Below are 15,715 nucleotides of genomic sequence, written 5' to 3' on the forward strand. Positions count from 1 at the left end.
TGAGCACTTTCAGATCGCACCGTCCACGGTCAAATTCTCTTCTTTTCTTCTTATTTCTACTCTCATGAACATGCCACTCGTCAACCAAGCCGTTTGTGTTGTTCGACCACGGTCAATACGACAATACGTCTTCTTCTTTTTCTTCTTTTTGACGCTGCAAGGGACTCGTCAAGTCTCTACCCCCAATACCATTCTGATCCTGTATGACCAAATCACTAACCTCTTCACCTGGTCTTGCAGGCTATCTAAACACATTCTATTCATCATTGCATTTCTTTCAAGCAATCGTGTCCACATCCGTCTCCCAACGGTGTCGCTTCTGCGGCCGTTCATAAGGGAGACTCTTCAATTCACAACTCTGCTCCTTCGCTCCTCTCACTCCTTGTCCTAAAGAGGTACTTTTTTGAGACCCCTCGCCCATTCAAGCCCAAAATGACCACCCGAGCCCTCAACAACACCCTTAACGAAACCTGGTTCGAAAGACGACAAGGGAAAGACAGTCCAGTCGATGACATTGTCTCGGAGAGGCAAGATGCCTTCCTAGTCTTTACCGATGGCATAATGAGAGTAAGGATGATGTTCGTGGTTGACTCTCAACAGCCCGAACTCCGGATCCTGCCTTCCGAAGAGGGCGATGAAGACAAAGGCCACATTGCCTTTCTTCTAAAGAACTGTCACAGCCGACATGACATAGAAGGTGAATGTGATTGGGCTGAATTCCTTGAGCTCGTCCAGGCCGCAAGAGAGCAGTTTCCCAAACTTCAGCAACTTGACAACGCCCTCGTGTACACCGTCGACCAGATTGAGAAAAAACCTGTTATTCCCTGGTACCAAACCCGTCAGGAGACGATGACCGTAGACGATGATTGGGACTGGCTATCACTGCGCTTGACCGAGTTCACCGGGACCATCTTTTCATTATGGCTCTCATCGGACGAGAACGCGCAGGACGTGCGGCGTTTGAACAACTGGTTAGATGTCCTATGCAAAAAACTGGGCGAAGGCTTGCCTCAAGGGAAAAGGGAGGGCTTCTGGTGGTACAGAGTCAACCAGCCTGAGAACTACCTTGACGCCTGCCCGACCCCGGAATGGCTCTTACCGCAGCAGATCACCAGGACTCCGCTGGAAGACTGGGTGCCTCGCAATAGTTACTTCAATGACGATCACGAGCGAATCAGCCACCTTGTTCAGGGTTCGTTGGCAGATCGAGTCCATCTAATCGCCCAAGACCATCGACTCGCAAATCGCTGCTCTCAGACTCACTTCTACACCCTGTGTATTTGGTGATCTTGAAGAGAACTGGAACAAAGGCCATGGATTCTCGCTGCAGCGCATGTTGTTGGCTCCTGGTGCGGAGCTTGACCGCGATAGCCCACACCACTTCGTCCTTGACGCCCGGTATCTAAGCCGTTTGCAAGGCGAGGAGACAAACCACCGGATAATGACCATCCAGAGAAGGTTCCCTATGGATAACGCTCAATTGGAAGCACTATGCGCCTCAACGACTCGGATGATTTGTGGATTTCACTTAATCCAAGGTCCACCTGGAACAGGAAAGACGAGGATGCAGTAGCCATTATCCTCACTTTGGTGTCCCTTGGCATCCCTGTTATGCTCGCCGCAGCCATGAACAGTGGAGTCGACACTCTAGCGAGGGGGTAGCAAAAGCTCTGCGAGCCCACCCGGATATCAACGACTGGGTTGGCTCTTTGTATCGCTACCGCACAGTTTCGAACCAGCTCGCCAAATTAAGCGGCCAAGAACCAACTACTGACAAGTCCCCTGCTGCGCTCAAGCCCCATGAATGCACACTAGGTGTTGCAGTATGCAGAGGAGGATACCGACAAGCCCGATTGTGCTGAGTTTCTCAACCTCCTACGCCAGAACAAAAGCAAGCCTCTCAAGCGAGCTCGGCTCCGAGAAATCAGAGCCGCGTACAACAGCATCGCATCAAAACTGCTTGTACATGCCAGCATCGTTGCAACAACACTAATTAATGTGTCCTGCGAGCTTCTCAAAGATACATTCAGGCCAGTCTTCCTTGTTGTTGACGGCGCTACCCAGTGCAGAGAGGGCGACACCGTCATTGCACTCACCTACCCATCGCTGCGCGGAGTAGTCCTTGTCGGCGACGAAACCGAAGTCCCACCACGAGTCACGTCCGAGTACGCGTATGCGGGGAATGAGAATGCAATGTACCTAGCGCGCCCATTTATACGGCGCCTTCGGAAGAGTCACTATCCTTGCACCGTGCTGCGCATCAACTACCGTGACCCTTGGGATGTATTGCAGAACAATTCCTGGCTGTTGGATATCGTGCGCCAGGAGGAACAAGTGGTTCCTGCGAGTCCCGCCTTCCATGATCATCCCAGTGCGGACGAGGAGAAAGTGGAAAATGGTTCTCTTGCCGACCATTTTGAGAAGGTTTTACGTTGGTAGTGAAAGCTTGAGCTGATTGACTTGGTTGGCTTTTCTTTTCTTGTTTGCTTTCTTCATTATTTGAGCATGACTTGGTCTTTTTGGAGGCGAGTATCCTCTTCTTCCTGAATTGCATTCTTGTTCCTTGGTTATCTTCTTTCCAGGTAGTCGAGCATGGCTTGGTCTCTTCGAGGCAAGATCTCTCTTCTTCCTGACTTCCTTTCTGTGTTTATCTCTAGATTTTTTTTTTTTTTTTGTTTTCCCCTTCATCGTTTGCTTTTCAATAGTTGAGCATGACTTGGTCTTTTCGGAGGCAAGTGCCCTCTTCTAGCTGGCTATACTTTCTTTCTATCATTGTTTGTTTTTGAGGTAGTTGAGCATGGCTTGATCTCGTTCGAGGCAAGACTCCTCTTCTATCTGGCTTATTTCTTGTTCTTTCGTTTCTGCTGAGTGTTTTGTTCTCTATTAGCGTACAGCATTAGTCGGAGTCATTAGGCATGACTTGTTAGTCTTCTGTTTCGAGGCATTGATTTGCCGAAATACGGGCATCTAAATTCGATTCCTGGTCTCTATTCTTTCAAGAAGAAAATGATATTTTGCGCAGCGAGTCTACAAGTACCTATGTAGTCCACCCGACTCGCCCAGCCCAGTGCCCTAGGTAGGTCGGTAAGGGAAGCAAACAGCACGGGGACCCCACGAACCATCTCTCAGGCCATGGCCTCAAATTCCACAGACCTCAAATGCGAAATAACGAAGACGTCAATATCTCAAACAGACTTTCCTCATAAAAATTACCTACCTATTGGTTGCGGAGTCTCATGCCACCAAGTGAAGTACCTGACTAAGCCCCCACTATGTCTTAAGTTAATTAAGGTTGATGGATCACCTTTCCCGTTCCGAGACGTAAACAACACCTCCATCAAACCTTTATCTACCATTCCACTCCACTCCACCACAATAAATTTTATTACTATTACTTCAAGAGCGTGATAAAAAATGGCCAGTGAAATAAACCGCAACGGTTTCATCTCTCTGCACGGCCGCTTCCTCACAGCCTCCGGCCGAACAGACCGGGTCTCCAGCGCAATGCTAAAAGAGATGTTCATCCCCAAAATAACCCGCGAGGCCCAAAAGGCTCTTCGAGATAATCATCACTTTGTGAAAGCCCAACTACAACACTACGGCATCCCATTTGACGAAAACGCAGTAATTGGTAATGGGACACTACTGCTTAAGAAAGCGCTCAAGGAAGGGAAATGCGATGTTGTTCCGCCGGACATTTTGAAATTGCAGGAGGATATGCATAGGGAATGGCTTGATACCACGAAAATCGAAGACCTGGAATCCTCGCCGGAGTTCGTGATGGATAAGTTCTTTTTATCGGGTGTTGGCGAGGATCGGAGACCGGATCGGGGCAGGACGAAGAGCGTTGTTGAAGTACCGCTTCCGCGGTCCAGCGAGTACCGGGCTCGTCTTGTGCGGGAGGCTGCGGCTCAAGTTGAGGGATTGCACTTTGAGACTGGTACTGGACCGAGGAGCCAGGTAATTTTTATGGGGTGGGATGTTGATGCCGTTAAGAAGGCTGTGAAGGGTCAGGCTGCAAGAGAAAAGAAGCAGCTTGAGGACGAGAAGAAGCTGGCTCGGCAGCTGGAGAAAGAGCGAGATGCGGACCGCGCAAAGATGCACAAGGACTACTTGCAGACCTTGAAGAAGAAGAAAGCCACGCCGTCGCTGGTCGGAAGCTATATTGTTGATTGCAAGGATGTCGAAAGCGAATGGCCTGAAGATGCGGAGGACATGGCGCTTGATATTGGCAGTACTGATGAGCCCGGGGTCTTTAAGGCCTGCTTCGATTTTGGCGTTTTGAGGGGTGTCATGCTCATCTCTGCTGACGAGGCTTTGCTGGAGGGGTACTGTGATCGTGCGGATTACGATGAGCGGCATGCATTTTCAGAGGAAGAAGATGATGATCTGGACGATGAAGAGGATAGCGAAGATGAAGGGGAATATCAACGACCTCAACCAGGCTCCAAAAGAAAAGCACCCGCAACTCCGCAACGCGGTCGAGGACGACCGAAGAAGGCTACCAAGACGAAATCCAACCCCCTCAAATACTTCCTCAAATCTAGATCCTGTGAAACAGGCGAAGGCCAGATCTTCCCTGACCCCGAAGACGGCACTCTCAAGTTCAAGGACGGGAATCTGGCGGCGTTTACGGGGGAGGCTTCGCTTCCGTGTGTTGGGGGCGCGGTGTCTTTTACTGCAAGGAAGGTCTCTGGTGATTCGTCTGGATGGGCGGAGGAATGGGCTGATTACTCGGATGAAGTTGCTGAGAATGCGCGTGTTAGTAGGTGGCACTGATTCATGACAAAGTTGTGCTGTAAGGGAGACTCCAGGTCCAAAGCATCTAGATATCTTCAAGACAAGGCTCGACCATGGCCATGATCGTATCACAAGAACAAGATGCTTAGTTGTCTTTCTATTTCCCCACAATAATTTTAAACCCAAGCAAAGAAAAGGGAGACTATGAACAATATGAATGCCGTATGGCAAACCCTAAAAGCCCCCGGTCGCCATGAAAAAACCTACCCTACGTATGTCCGGAATCCAAGTTACCTGCCTACCTAGATACTAAACTCCCAGCAACCGGATTCTCTATACATCATCTCTCAAAACAAACATATGATGATCTAGCTGATAAATACCTATTTCGGACGGTAAAAATTTCTGAATATCTTGCCTACTAGCTGGGCATGTCTACATAGGTACCCTACAAAGCCACATAGTGGCGGGTTATGCTTACCAACCTAGCGGAGTGAACAACACTACTATTATTATTTTAGCTGGGTACTTTTACTACTATCATTACTTCTGCTCTGTTACTCCTACATTGGAACTTAGAAAACAACATTCAGCTATATACCACAACTTCGCAGCAAACAAACAACCACAAGCCCCAAACAAGAGCCCAGCGAAGTTAGAGCTTCCCGCTTCCAACCATCGACCTAAGCAGGGCACTCCAAACCCAAACCAACATATCAACAACCCTTCATCACAGCTCTCAAACCATCAAGTAGAAAATCCATAACGTAAAATAGTAACAATAAAATAGTAGGCAACGCATGCACCCTAAAGCCGCAGGGCCACTTCCGCGAGACGCTATACCTGTAGGTATCATACCTTCTGGACGAGGGAAACCATGAAAGAGCATCACTCAAGAGCACCATCCACAAACAAAAAAAATGGAAAGATGCAGGTGCGGAAACTCTCATAAATACACCAACCACAGGCCATACACCAGCCTCAGATCAGAAATCCAGAGTGAGCCTCGTACTAGTGCCAGGTCATGGCATCCAATAACAATCACGTACAGGCACATAAGATTCTGTATTATAGTATGGGCAGCCAATACCAACAATCAAATACGATTCTTTCATTATCATATGGCACTGCATGGACTATACCAGGCGTAGCATCACCGTCTTCCATTATGAGGAGTTTCATGACCAATGGCGCTTTGAGGGGTGGTGCACAGCCTCGGATTGTCTGGTTCTTATTGGCTTTTGACTCCATACTGATACCGCTAGGTGGTAATGTATCGTTTCTTGCCATTCACCACCGGACCTTTAACCCTGAACAAATGTTCGCCGCCCGCCTTTTTATACTTCACTTCATTCTATGCTCACTTACAATACAATAATTGATATACACTTCACACTTCAAATTGAATCAAACGATCAACTTCTTTCTCGAGTTTTCAATTGGTTATTTAAATTGATTTTTGTTGTTCTTGCACGTATCTTGAGCTCGTCCCATTTTGTTGTTGCCGCCCCTGTTATACCTACCACTGCTTCCTCCACCATAAATCCAACTATCAAGCCACAACAACCATAGGCTCTGGCCATGGTCCCAGGCTTGCTTCAATGGAGTGATCTCGTGTCCGAATGTTTTAATCTGCCATCATACCACCTCCTCGATATCGCCGAGACCGAAACCATTGAGTCCACGCTGTTGTCCGCCAAAGAGCGACTTACGTCGACTAGTCGATTATTGTGCCCACAGAAGCAGCTCCTGGTTTATCTACTCACCAAGGTAGTGGTTGGCACAGCACATGCTCCTAATGACCTTGTAAGTTCTTTTTTCCGCCTCGGTTTCCCGTGGCTGATCGATTGTTAGGTCCGAACCTGGGTTTCCTTTTCGCCGATGGGCAACGATATACCTGTTTCCGACTTTAATATTGATATTGCTTTGACTCGTGCTTGGTACAACGGATCGCTGTCTGCGAAAGGATGCCAGAAGCATGGTCCTTCGCAAACGACCCATGAAGCCCTATCATTTAAACTTCTACAGGACGAATTTCACCACCAAACCAATGCTTCACGCTTAATCATCGTTGTGAGGATAGTGCCAGATTGGATGATAGTCACGTCTATCCTTATATGGACTCTGTCCTTTATTGCCGTTATGAGCCTCGTGAAAGAGTCTGCAAAACGCTCAATGTGCTTCGGTGCCATGGTTCTTCTGTCCTTCATTTGTCTGATGCCCTACATATCTCGCAAATACAGAGAATGGCCTCGCGATGAGACGAAAGAGAGAGAAACTCCTGAAGAAAGTCCCCAGGAGTGGGAACCTAGAACTCCGATCACTACTGGTAAGCACTGTTTCGCTGAACATGTATGCAGGATCATAACTCACGCTTCTCAGATGACACCCCGCGATGTACCGCCAAACACATTTCTCGAGACAGAAGCGAAAGGAAGAACAGCGATCGAAGCCTACGGACACTTCGCCGAGCAGAATACACCGTTGGGTTGATCTGTGCACTGCCCATAGAGCTAGCCACTCTCAAAGCCATGCTCAATGAGACCCATGCGGACCTGCCGGCTCTCAAATTCGACGACAACAACTATACTCTTGGCCGCATTTGCTCGCATAACGTTGTCATCGCCTGCCTTCCAACAGGTATATATGGTCCCGTATCCGCCGCGACCGTGGCCGCTCGACTGCTTTCGACATTCCAATCAATCCGCTTCGGGTTGATGATTGGTATTGGCGGCGGTGTTCCTTCTCTTCATCACGATATCCGTCTAGGAGATGTGGTCGTCGGCGAGCAAACCAAAACCTCTGCTGGGGTATTTCAATGCGATGTGGACTTTGAACACACGAGCACCCTGAGCAGACCCCCTTGCGTGCTGTTGAATGCGGTCTCCAGGCTTCAAGCAAACCACATAATGAGTGGCAGCAAAACCTCCGAGTTTCTAGCGACAATGCTAGATAAGTACCCCATGATGAGGGAGACAATCACGCCCAAGGAATCCGACACCTTATTCATTTCCCAGTACAAGCACTTGGGTCCAAAACGTATCTGCGATCAATGCGATCGACGATACACCATTGCGCGGCCTCAAAAGCAGTCAAGCATGGACAGTCCGCAGATTCACTACGGCCCCATTGCATCGGTGACCCAAGTCGTCCGAGATGGAGAGCTCAGAGACCGCCTTGCATCACGCTTCGGGAATCTCTGTTTTGAAATGGAAGCGGCAGGGATGATGGATAATTTTCCTTGTCTTGTCATCCGCGGGATCTCAGACTATGCCGACTCGCACAAAAACGACAACTGGCATGGATACGCGGCTGCGACCGCTGCTGCATATGCCAAAGAGCTGCTCTCAGTGATACCGCCAGAAGAGATTGAGAATGTGGGAAAGATCCCGCAGCTTTCAAGGCTGTAGTGGCGTATATGGCGCGATGGTATGGACGTTTTCTGGATTTGGGTTCAGGTTCTCTGACTCTGGTGTCCAACAAAACTATTACTGTTGATATATTTTCCTTGTGAGCGTACTGTTGGTTTCTTCATGGCGTTAATATTTCTTTGAGACTATGGGCCGTGGAATCTCGGGAGGTAGCTGTTAAAATATTGCTCTTGTTTGGCGTGGGTTGCCTTGATATCCTATGCTTTGGATAAACTTCTAGATCGCATAAATATCTCATTTTTTGTTCAGGCGTTGTGGGTGGCTTTCCGTCGATGATGATGTTGAAATACTTATTTGTTTTGGCGAGGTTGAGCTTGCTGGGTTAGTCGCAGAGATCGAGAATTAGACAATGGAGCTCGAGAGGTAGGTCTAAAAATGCTTTCGCCTTGTGTGTTTCAGCAGGAGACATCTTCTCGGTAGGGCTTGAATATAGACCAGGGTTAATAAGGTAGTCAGGCAAGCTTCAACCTGAAGGCTATATGCAGAAACCTCGAAAAGGCATCAGCAACGAGGATCTCTTCTGAAGACCTGTCCTGTCTCGGCTCTCTATATGATCCCGATGTTCCTAGCCAGTAACCCTACAGTGGGCAGCTATATGGTTTGTGCAGATGTATAAGCCAAATCACACCTCGCCCGATTACAAACTAAGACAGATTGTCCATGCCATGTGACTATTGAGCAGCTACACTACAAACATTCCGTATCCGATTCTATAGAGAAGAGGCACCAGAATCGCAATACGCTGTATAGACCGCCGATCCCGTGATCGACTCAGGGCACAGATCGCTCCACTGCATCCCAAATACACTAACCCAAACAGGAAAACAGCTGCCCGACGTGGACAGGTCCATGCTCTCTCCCACTCCCAGCCATCCCATTTCCCACCAACCATCAAAATGGCCGATTCGGTTTCTCTTCTTTCTCGCTGGCTGGCAATACTAGCACTGCATACTCCGGGTTGAAGCAAACATTCCATCGTCAACTACCACAGAATGTTGTTCACGCCGGTCACACTACTTGGCTTAGCCGCATTGACTGCTGGTGTCTCAGCAGATGACCAACATGACCAGGCAAGAAAACCAGTCGCGATCAGGAAAATGAGCGGTGACTTGGGTGAAAAATTCTACATGCACTATTTTCGATTCGAGGACGAGATTAAATATGTTGTGAATTCTACTTCTCCCTCAACTCCAACAACACCGGCTATATCTACGTCCCCGGCAATCCACCATCAGCGCGGGAGCGACAATAACCGGAGATCCCTTTACTCTTCCGAACTGCAATTCCTCCCCCGCACATACCCTCCTGCACCCCCCTACGCATTTAGTCTCGAGCGCCTAGCAAGTCTCCGCTCTTCGCCTCTACAGCGACGAGACTTTGAGTGTCCATCTGGTACAAACGCATGCACATCAATCAATCGACCTGACAGCTGCTGCGGGACAGATGAAACCTGCATGACTGTTGAGGATACGGGGTCTGGTGATATTGGTTGTTGTCCGGCTGGTCAGGACTGCTCGGGGACCATTGGGGCTTGTTGGACGGGGTATACGAGTTGTTCGTCGGAGTTGGGTGGGGGGTGTTGTTTTCCGGGGTATGAGTGTGTTGAGGAGGGGTGTATGTTCTCTCTATCCTTTTATCTTTGTTACACTAAGTTGGGGAAGATGCTGATTCATTACAGGTTCTCATGTTGTTACTGTTACGCTTACGTTGTCGTCTACGACATTGACGACTACCTCGACTGAGACGGTTGCGCCTACTAGTACGAGCTCGAGCTCGACGGAGAGTTCCACTACTACTACTACCACCACTGAAACCGATAGCAGCAGCACCAGCACTTCGACAACGGATCTATCCCCGCCAGACCGACCAACCAGTGCATCCACGACCACCAGCTCCGAATCCGAATCCGAAACATCATGCCCAACAGGCTTCTACGCCTGCGCCGCCGTCTACCAAGGCGGATGCTGCCAAACAGGCCGCGACTGCGACACCACCTCCTGCCCGACCATGTCCTCATCAACATTTATCTCGGACGGCCGAACAATCGTCATTGCCGAGCCGACCGACGCGCCGAGCGCTGATGAGGGTAGTGATAGTGATGATAGCAATGGAAATGGAAGTGGCACCAGTCAATGCGCAACAGGCTGGTTCAGTTGCGCGGATACCGTGGGCGGTGGATGCTGTCCGACGGGGTACGCGTGCGGAGCCAGCTGCACGGCTGTTCCCACTGCGTCGACGACGGGGACCGTGGCGAAGGAGGCGCCGACGGTGGAATCGATCGGTAGTGAATTGGGGAGGACTTGGATGGGATTAATGTGTGCAATGTTCATGGTGTTGATGATGTTATGATGATCTGAGAATGAATTTATATGAAAATAACGAATAAATAGCCAAGACGAATAAATGGCTGATGAAAACATGGAACAGATAAGACTCCGAACGCGGGGAGAAGCGTGGGGAAGCAGAAGCATCTTAAAGAAGAAGGATTTTCCGGGCGCCGAGTCGGAGAGTCAGACTGTGAGAGAGTGTCCGGTCGCGGGTTAATCATCAGCATTGGGTCCAGTTCCGAATCGCTCCAACTTCTCCTCACCGGGATTCTTCTTCTCCTCTTCTCCTCTTCACTCCTTATTTCTCCTCTCCTCTCCTCCTTCTTCCCCTCAACTTCCCGCCACCACACTTTAATATGTCGAGCAGCAACGGCCAGGCCCCCCTGCCCTTTGGGTACCAATTCATTGCCGGTGCGGTCGCCGGTGTGTCCGAGGTAAGTGGGCTGACTCGAGACTCGGTTAATTTGGTTGCATCGGTGCTAACTCGCGTGACTAGATTCTTATTATGTACGACTTTCCGATCCTAATATTTCGCGTGAAATAAAGCAATTGCTTTGCAGAATGAAGATTAACAAGTCATTAGGTACCCATTGGACGTCGTCAAGACCCGAGTGTACGTTCCGTCCCCGCCTAAACAAACCCGCAATCGGAACAACCCAAACTAACTCCAACCGCTGCAGCCAACTCCAACAAGGTGCCGGCGCTGCTGGTGAAGAGGGCTACAATGGCATGCTCGACTGCTTCCGCAAGATCATCCGCAATGAAGGGTATGCAATTAATAACATTACCCCTCCCCCTCCAGATCCTCAAACTAACAAACACAGCGCATCCCGCCTCTACCGCGGCATCTCCGCCCCAATCCTAATGGAAGCGCCCAAGCGCGCTACAAAGTTCGCCGCCAACGACTCCTGGGGCGCCTTCTACCGCAAGGCCTTCGGCGCCGAGAAACAAACGCAGGGCCTCGCAATCCTAACAGGCGCAACAGCCGGCGCAACAGAATCCTTCGTCGTCGTCCCCTTCGAACTCGTCAAGATCCGCCTGCAAGATCGCGCCTCAGCAGGTAAATACAACGGCATGCTCGACGTCGTCAAGAAGATCGTTGCCGCTGAGGGTCCCCTCGCGATGTACAACGGCCTTGAATCTACGCTCTGGCGCCACATCCTCTGGAACTCCGGCTACTTCGGGTGCATCTTCCAGGTCCGCGCTCAGATGCCTGCCCCCGAGCCAGGGAACAAGGCTCAACAAACTCGCAACGACCTTATCGCTGGATCAATCGGTGGAACAGCCGGTACGATCCTCAACACGCCCATGGACGTCGTCAAATCGCGCATCCAGAACTCGCCCAAGGTCGCGGGCCAGACGCCCAAGTATAACTGGGCTTGGCCTGCTGTTGGGACAGTCATGAAGGAGGAGGGCTTCGGCGCGTTGTATAAGGGGTTTATGCCGAAGGTGCTTAGACTTGGACCCGGTGGTGGTATCTTGTTGGTTGTGTTTACGGGCGTTATGGATTTCTTTAGGAAGATGAGGGGGGAGGCTGTCTAGGCTTAACCTATCCTAGTCTGACGATGGAGGGTTTGGTTTGGTTTGTGGGGGAGAAAAATAGTTTCGTTTCGCTTCGTTTCGTTTGATATCTTGGTGGATTGTAAGGCAGGATGCAGGATGCAGGATTAGATGGTTCATAGAGTGTGCCATACTTTTGTCTAGCTATAGCTATGCTATGTTTGTTATGTTAGAGAGATACTATCTGCTGTGCAATATAAGCTTCCAGTGTACATCCCGCTCCCGCTCCTGCTCCCGATCCCATACGGCGATTGATACCGGCTAAGTCTAAGTCCGGACTATATAGACTATCTCCGGCTAGGTTCCATCCACATCCATAACCATGACCCCTACCCGTTCTGTTCGCGGTTCGCCTAAAGTGCTTCGTCTACACAGTCCAACGACGCACATGGAAACAGCAAACAAAGATATAGGGGTTTTCGGGGAGGGACAGGTCATGGTTCGGTTGAGCAGAGATTCATCTATAGATGCAGACAGTTCGAGACCTTCGTTCAAGACCTTGTATGAGGGGAACTTGAACCAGACTACATATACAGCTAGAGAGCTCTAGGTAAGTAGCAATAGGGAAGATAATAATATATCAGAAATTCAGGAGACATGTATTCCGAGATATGGATAAGTACCAATAGCAGTAGCATAGTAGCATAGTAGCATAGTAGTAGCAGTAGTAGCAGTAACAATAGTGCAGCACAAAATTGCAGAAAGAGATACATGTATTAGGGCGAAACAGAAAAGGGTATCGATGAGCGAACAGAGAGACAGAGAGCATGCAAGCTGAATTGGAGAAAAGTGCAAGTGAACGAGACCCAGAAACTCATAAATGGCACGAGAAAGGCAAACAACTCAAGCGAATATCACAATCAGATCGTGTTCGGAACAGGAAGTGGGGGTAATATCAAAAGCAGAGCAGAGCAGAGCGAAACAAACAAGCGGTTCTACCTAACGCAACATATAAATGCACTAAGTAACAAAGACCAAGTGTAATGAAAGATGTCCATCCCGCGTACGCCGGTCAACTACACCGTTGACGCCATGTATGCAACAGTTCAATAGTTCAAATATGACGTGGTATCATCGAAGCGGCAACAGTCTAGTTCATCTCCATGGCGTATTCGTCTTCCTCCTTGAAGCTCATCCCGGCGTGGCCGGATGTGTTCCAGTACTGCGCGCCGTTGTTAGAGCCGGTGAATGGGGGACTCAGGCTTTGAGGGCTCAGAGCGCCATTAGATGTAGCATCGCCGGCGATGTTGGTGTGCTTGGGGACTCGGAGACCGCTGCCGGGGGCGCGGCTGTAGTGGAACGAACCGGGATCGTTCTTCTCGATGGCGTCGAGAATCTCACTGCGCATGCGCTTCTCCTCCTCGGTTTGTTCAAACGGCCAGGTGCCGCCGAGGCTGCTGATCAGCTCTGCGAGTTCGGCCTCTTGTTGGATCTTGACGTGGAGAGCCCACATCAGATCTCTCGTCCAGCCGACCGCACCGTTCAGAATGTCTCCTTTGTTCGGGCCCTTCTCCTTCTCTTCGATGGGCAACCCCATGGTAATGTTTCCAGCAGCACGTCGGCCAGTCCCGCCAGCCAAAAGTGAAGTGGCAGCGTTTGCGCCGGCCGCGCCGGGCATGCCGGAGTTGTTGACAAGCTGCTTGCGAACCTTGTCATCCTCCAGACGATGCTGCGGGACGAGGTGAGAAAGATCCTGAATGCGCTCGTTGATGTTGTCACGTCGGCGACGTTCAACCAAGTTATGGGAAGCCCTTCTGCGACGGCGCTTAGCCTCTTGCGACTCTAGATCCTGGCCGCCAGGAAGGTGAGCATCGACCTTGGCCGGCAAGGAAGCATGCTTTCCTGACTTGAAGATTTCGGAAATGGCCGCATGGTGAGATGGGTGGCCTGGAGATGAGATGGGAGACTCGGCGTATGACTGAGCACTTCCGGGCGTGCCGTCCCATTGGTTCGAGAGAGTCTTCTGATGCCGGTGCTGGAGGCCTGTGCGGATGGGCTGTGTAGGGAAGCTTCCTGACTCTGGAGTGCCAAGGGCAAGACCACCGAGAGCGGGAGTCTTTGGGGTCATCGGGCTGCGGGCATCCATTGCTTGCATGCTCGGGCGAGCCTTGGAGTTGAGGTAGTTCTGTTCCAGGTGAGATCCGGCGCTCTGAATGTGCGACGAGCTCAGCTGTCCTTGATTCATTCCCCGAAAGTGGTCATAGTTGAAACTGCTCTGCATGAATGGGCTGTGAATGGGACCGCCATCTGGTGTGTTCGAGTACATTTGTCCCATCTGGCTGGGATGACTCATAGCAATGCCTGCGCTCGAGGGGTGGTTCTCCATGTAGTTCTGTTGGACACCGTTCTGTCCGTTGATCTCCAAATCCAACAACTCGTCTGTATCAATACCGGAGTTTCCAAAGTTGAAGCTGGACGACATGTTCTGCTGCGAGCCGAATCCGAATCCTCCCATAAATCCACCGTTTGTCAGATCCGAGGGATCAATCCCGTCGTTGGGATTCCCAAATTGGTTGTGCATATTGTAGCCGGACTGCGACATCATGAAATGGTTCTGGTCACTGCTGTGATCGTCAGGTTCAGTCTTGATGAACATTCTTGCTTCGGTCATAGTCATTCAGCCTGAGCAAGCTTTCGACTGCGAAGTCGATCGATTCTTATCCGCGGGGAGCCCTTACAATCCAGAATCCAGGAAGAGGGGGAAACTCAAGGGTTATTATATCTCCAAAGATCGTGCGATGTCGATGTGTGAAAGAAGGGGGTTGTTGAGGTATGTTGTAACTTGCAAGGTTCAGTGCCCCTCGCTTCGGTATGACGATGTAAGCTGACTGAGCGGCAAGCGATAAGTTTTCGGAAAAGATGGAGAAGAGCGAGAGAGAATTAAGAACGAGATGTGGCGCGGGTCTGTGTTTCTTTATCGTGTTAACGTAACCTTGTCCCGAGAACAAACCAATGAAGAACGGCAATTCAGTGACTCGGTCTGAGCGACAAAGAAGTGGTTGAAGATTCAGGCAGGGGGAGATAGGGGCTAACTTACCAAAAGGAGAATTGTCAGATTCACAAAGGCGACGACTTGCGAGGTGAAAGAGAGATGGAGGATGCAAAGTTGGTTGGGTGAGGTAATGCGTGGCCAAAGGAAGCGGTTTGGAAGAAGACTTAATAAAAGCGACTCCTATCGTGAGTGGACTGTCGATTCCAATAGGCTAGGCACGTCGATCGTGAGCCACCACGCAAGAGCTGAATAATCGGCTAAGAGTCCGGTGTGAGCGACAGCAAAAACGAACAAACAAGAAAAAAGGACAGCAGTGCGAGAGCAAGAAAAAGAAAAGAAAAGGCAGGAACAGCAACTAGCGTAAGAATGGGCGCAGAGAAGCGATGAGGAGGCGTGTCCCAAAGCGTAAGCGAGGGGAGGATAGTGAATGTCTGGTAAGGCCAAGGGGAGAGCGTGGGGACCAGGGTCGATAACGGCAAATAATGGAGAGAGGAGGGAGAACAGCGGGGTGGCGCTGGAATGCTTCCTTGTCCTTGATCCTTGACAGGTGCGGTGAGAGGGTGTGCGACAGGAGTGGCAGTGGAAGTCAGAGAGTCTCAATGACAGCGACAGTGACAGTAAATATACTCCGGAGATCCTGGAGGTAGCGTGGGGGAAGTCGATCG

At 50.1% G+C, this 15,715-nt stretch overlaps 6 protein-coding genes across 6 annotated transcripts; 5 read left to right on the top strand and 1 right to left on the bottom strand.

The window, feature by feature from the left end:
• Positions 1–432: 432 nt before the first annotated feature.
• BDV14DRAFT_196358 (uncharacterized protein) lies at positions 433–2,439 on the top strand (the record flags this gene model as incomplete). Its single annotated transcript, XM_073772427.1, has 4 exons — positions 433–1,134; positions 1,229–1,569; positions 1,625–1,823; positions 1,885–2,439. 4 exons carry the CDS (start codon positions 433–435, stop codon positions 2,437–2,439), a joined length of 1,797 nt encoding a protein of 598 aa, XP_073632002.1.
• Positions 2,440–3,334: 895 nt separating this feature from the next.
• Positions 3,335–4,924, top strand: BDV14DRAFT_166165 (uncharacterized protein). Its single transcript, XM_073767441.1, has one exon. It carries the CDS (start codon positions 3,415–3,417, stop codon positions 4,777–4,779), a length of 1,365 nt encoding a protein of 454 aa, XP_073632003.1. The 5' UTR covers positions 3,335–3,414; the 3' UTR covers positions 4,780–4,924.
• A 1,397-nt stretch (positions 4,925–6,321) lies between these two features.
• On the top strand, positions 6,322–8,150 carry BDV14DRAFT_196360 (5'-methylthioadenosine/S-adenosylhomocysteine nucleosidase; the record flags this gene model as incomplete). The annotated part of the gene is made up of 3 exons (XM_073772428.1): positions 6,322–6,546; positions 6,595–7,069; positions 7,123–8,150. 3 exons carry the CDS (start codon positions 6,322–6,324, stop codon positions 8,148–8,150), a joined length of 1,728 nt encoding a protein of 575 aa, XP_073632004.1.
• A 903-nt stretch (positions 8,151–9,053) lies between these two features.
• Positions 9,054–10,528, top strand: BDV14DRAFT_166169 (putative GPI anchored protein). The gene is made up of 2 exons (XM_073767442.1): positions 9,054–9,785; positions 9,850–10,528. Exons 1-2 carry the CDS (start codon positions 9,164–9,166, stop codon positions 10,518–10,520), a joined length of 1,293 nt encoding a protein of 430 aa, XP_073632005.1. The 5' UTR covers positions 9,054–9,163; the 3' UTR covers positions 10,521–10,528.
• Positions 10,529–10,682: 154 nt separating this feature from the next.
• On the top strand, positions 10,683–12,296 carry BDV14DRAFT_116852 (putative mitochondrial 2-oxodicarboxylate carrier protein). Its single transcript, XM_073765800.1, has 4 exons — positions 10,683–10,936; positions 11,075–11,111; positions 11,179–11,265; positions 11,323–12,296. The coding sequence occupies exons 1-4, from the start codon at positions 10,855–10,857 to the stop codon at positions 12,038–12,040; spliced, it is 924 nt and encodes a 307-aa protein (XP_073632006.1). The 5' UTR covers positions 10,683–10,854; the 3' UTR covers positions 12,041–12,296.
• Positions 12,297–12,988: 692 nt separating this feature from the next.
• Positions 12,989–15,036, bottom strand: BDV14DRAFT_116834 (basic helix-loop-helix domain-containing protein). The gene has a single exon (XM_073765799.1). The coding sequence runs from the start codon at positions 14,673–14,675 to the stop codon at positions 13,149–13,151; it is 1,527 nt and encodes a 508-aa protein (XP_073632007.1). The 5' UTR covers positions 14,676–15,036; the 3' UTR covers positions 12,989–13,148.
• Positions 15,037–15,715: the final 679 nt, after the last annotated feature.

The sequence above is a fragment of the Aspergillus stella-maris genome (genome assembly GCF_047715825.1).
Source record: "Aspergillus stella-maris strain CBS 113639 unplaced genomic scaffold BDV14scaffold_6, whole genome shotgun sequence".
Classification (NCBI taxonomy): Eukaryota; Fungi; Ascomycota; class Eurotiomycetes; order Eurotiales; family Aspergillaceae; genus Aspergillus; species Aspergillus stella-maris.

Coding starts and splice junctions, on each gene's coding strand:
- BDV14DRAFT_166165 (XM_073767441.1), top strand. CDS start 3,415: ATGGCCAGTGAAATAAACCGCAACGGTTTCATCTCTCTGCACGGCCGC.
- BDV14DRAFT_166169 (XM_073767442.1), top strand. CDS start 9,164: ATGTTGTTCACGCCGGTCACACTACTTGGCTTAGCCGCATTGACTGCT. Junction 9,786..9,849: donor TGAGTGTGTTGAGGAGGGGT/GTATGTTCTCTC, acceptor GATTCATTACAG/GTTCTCATGTTGTTACTGTT.
- BDV14DRAFT_116852 (XM_073765800.1), top strand. CDS start 10,855: ATGTCGAGCAGCAACGGCCAGGCCCCCCTGCCCTTTGGGTACCAATTC. Junction 10,937..11,074: donor CGCCGGTGTGTCCGAGGTAA/GTGGGCTGACTC, acceptor AAGATTAACAAG/TCATTAGGTACCCATTGGAC. Junction 11,266..11,322: donor AAGATCATCCGCAATGAAGG/GTATGCAATTAA, acceptor TAACAAACACAG/CGCATCCCGCCTCTACCGCG.
- BDV14DRAFT_116834 (XM_073765799.1), bottom strand. CDS start 14,675: ATGACTATGACCGAAGCAAGAATGTTCATCAAGACTGAACCTGACGAT.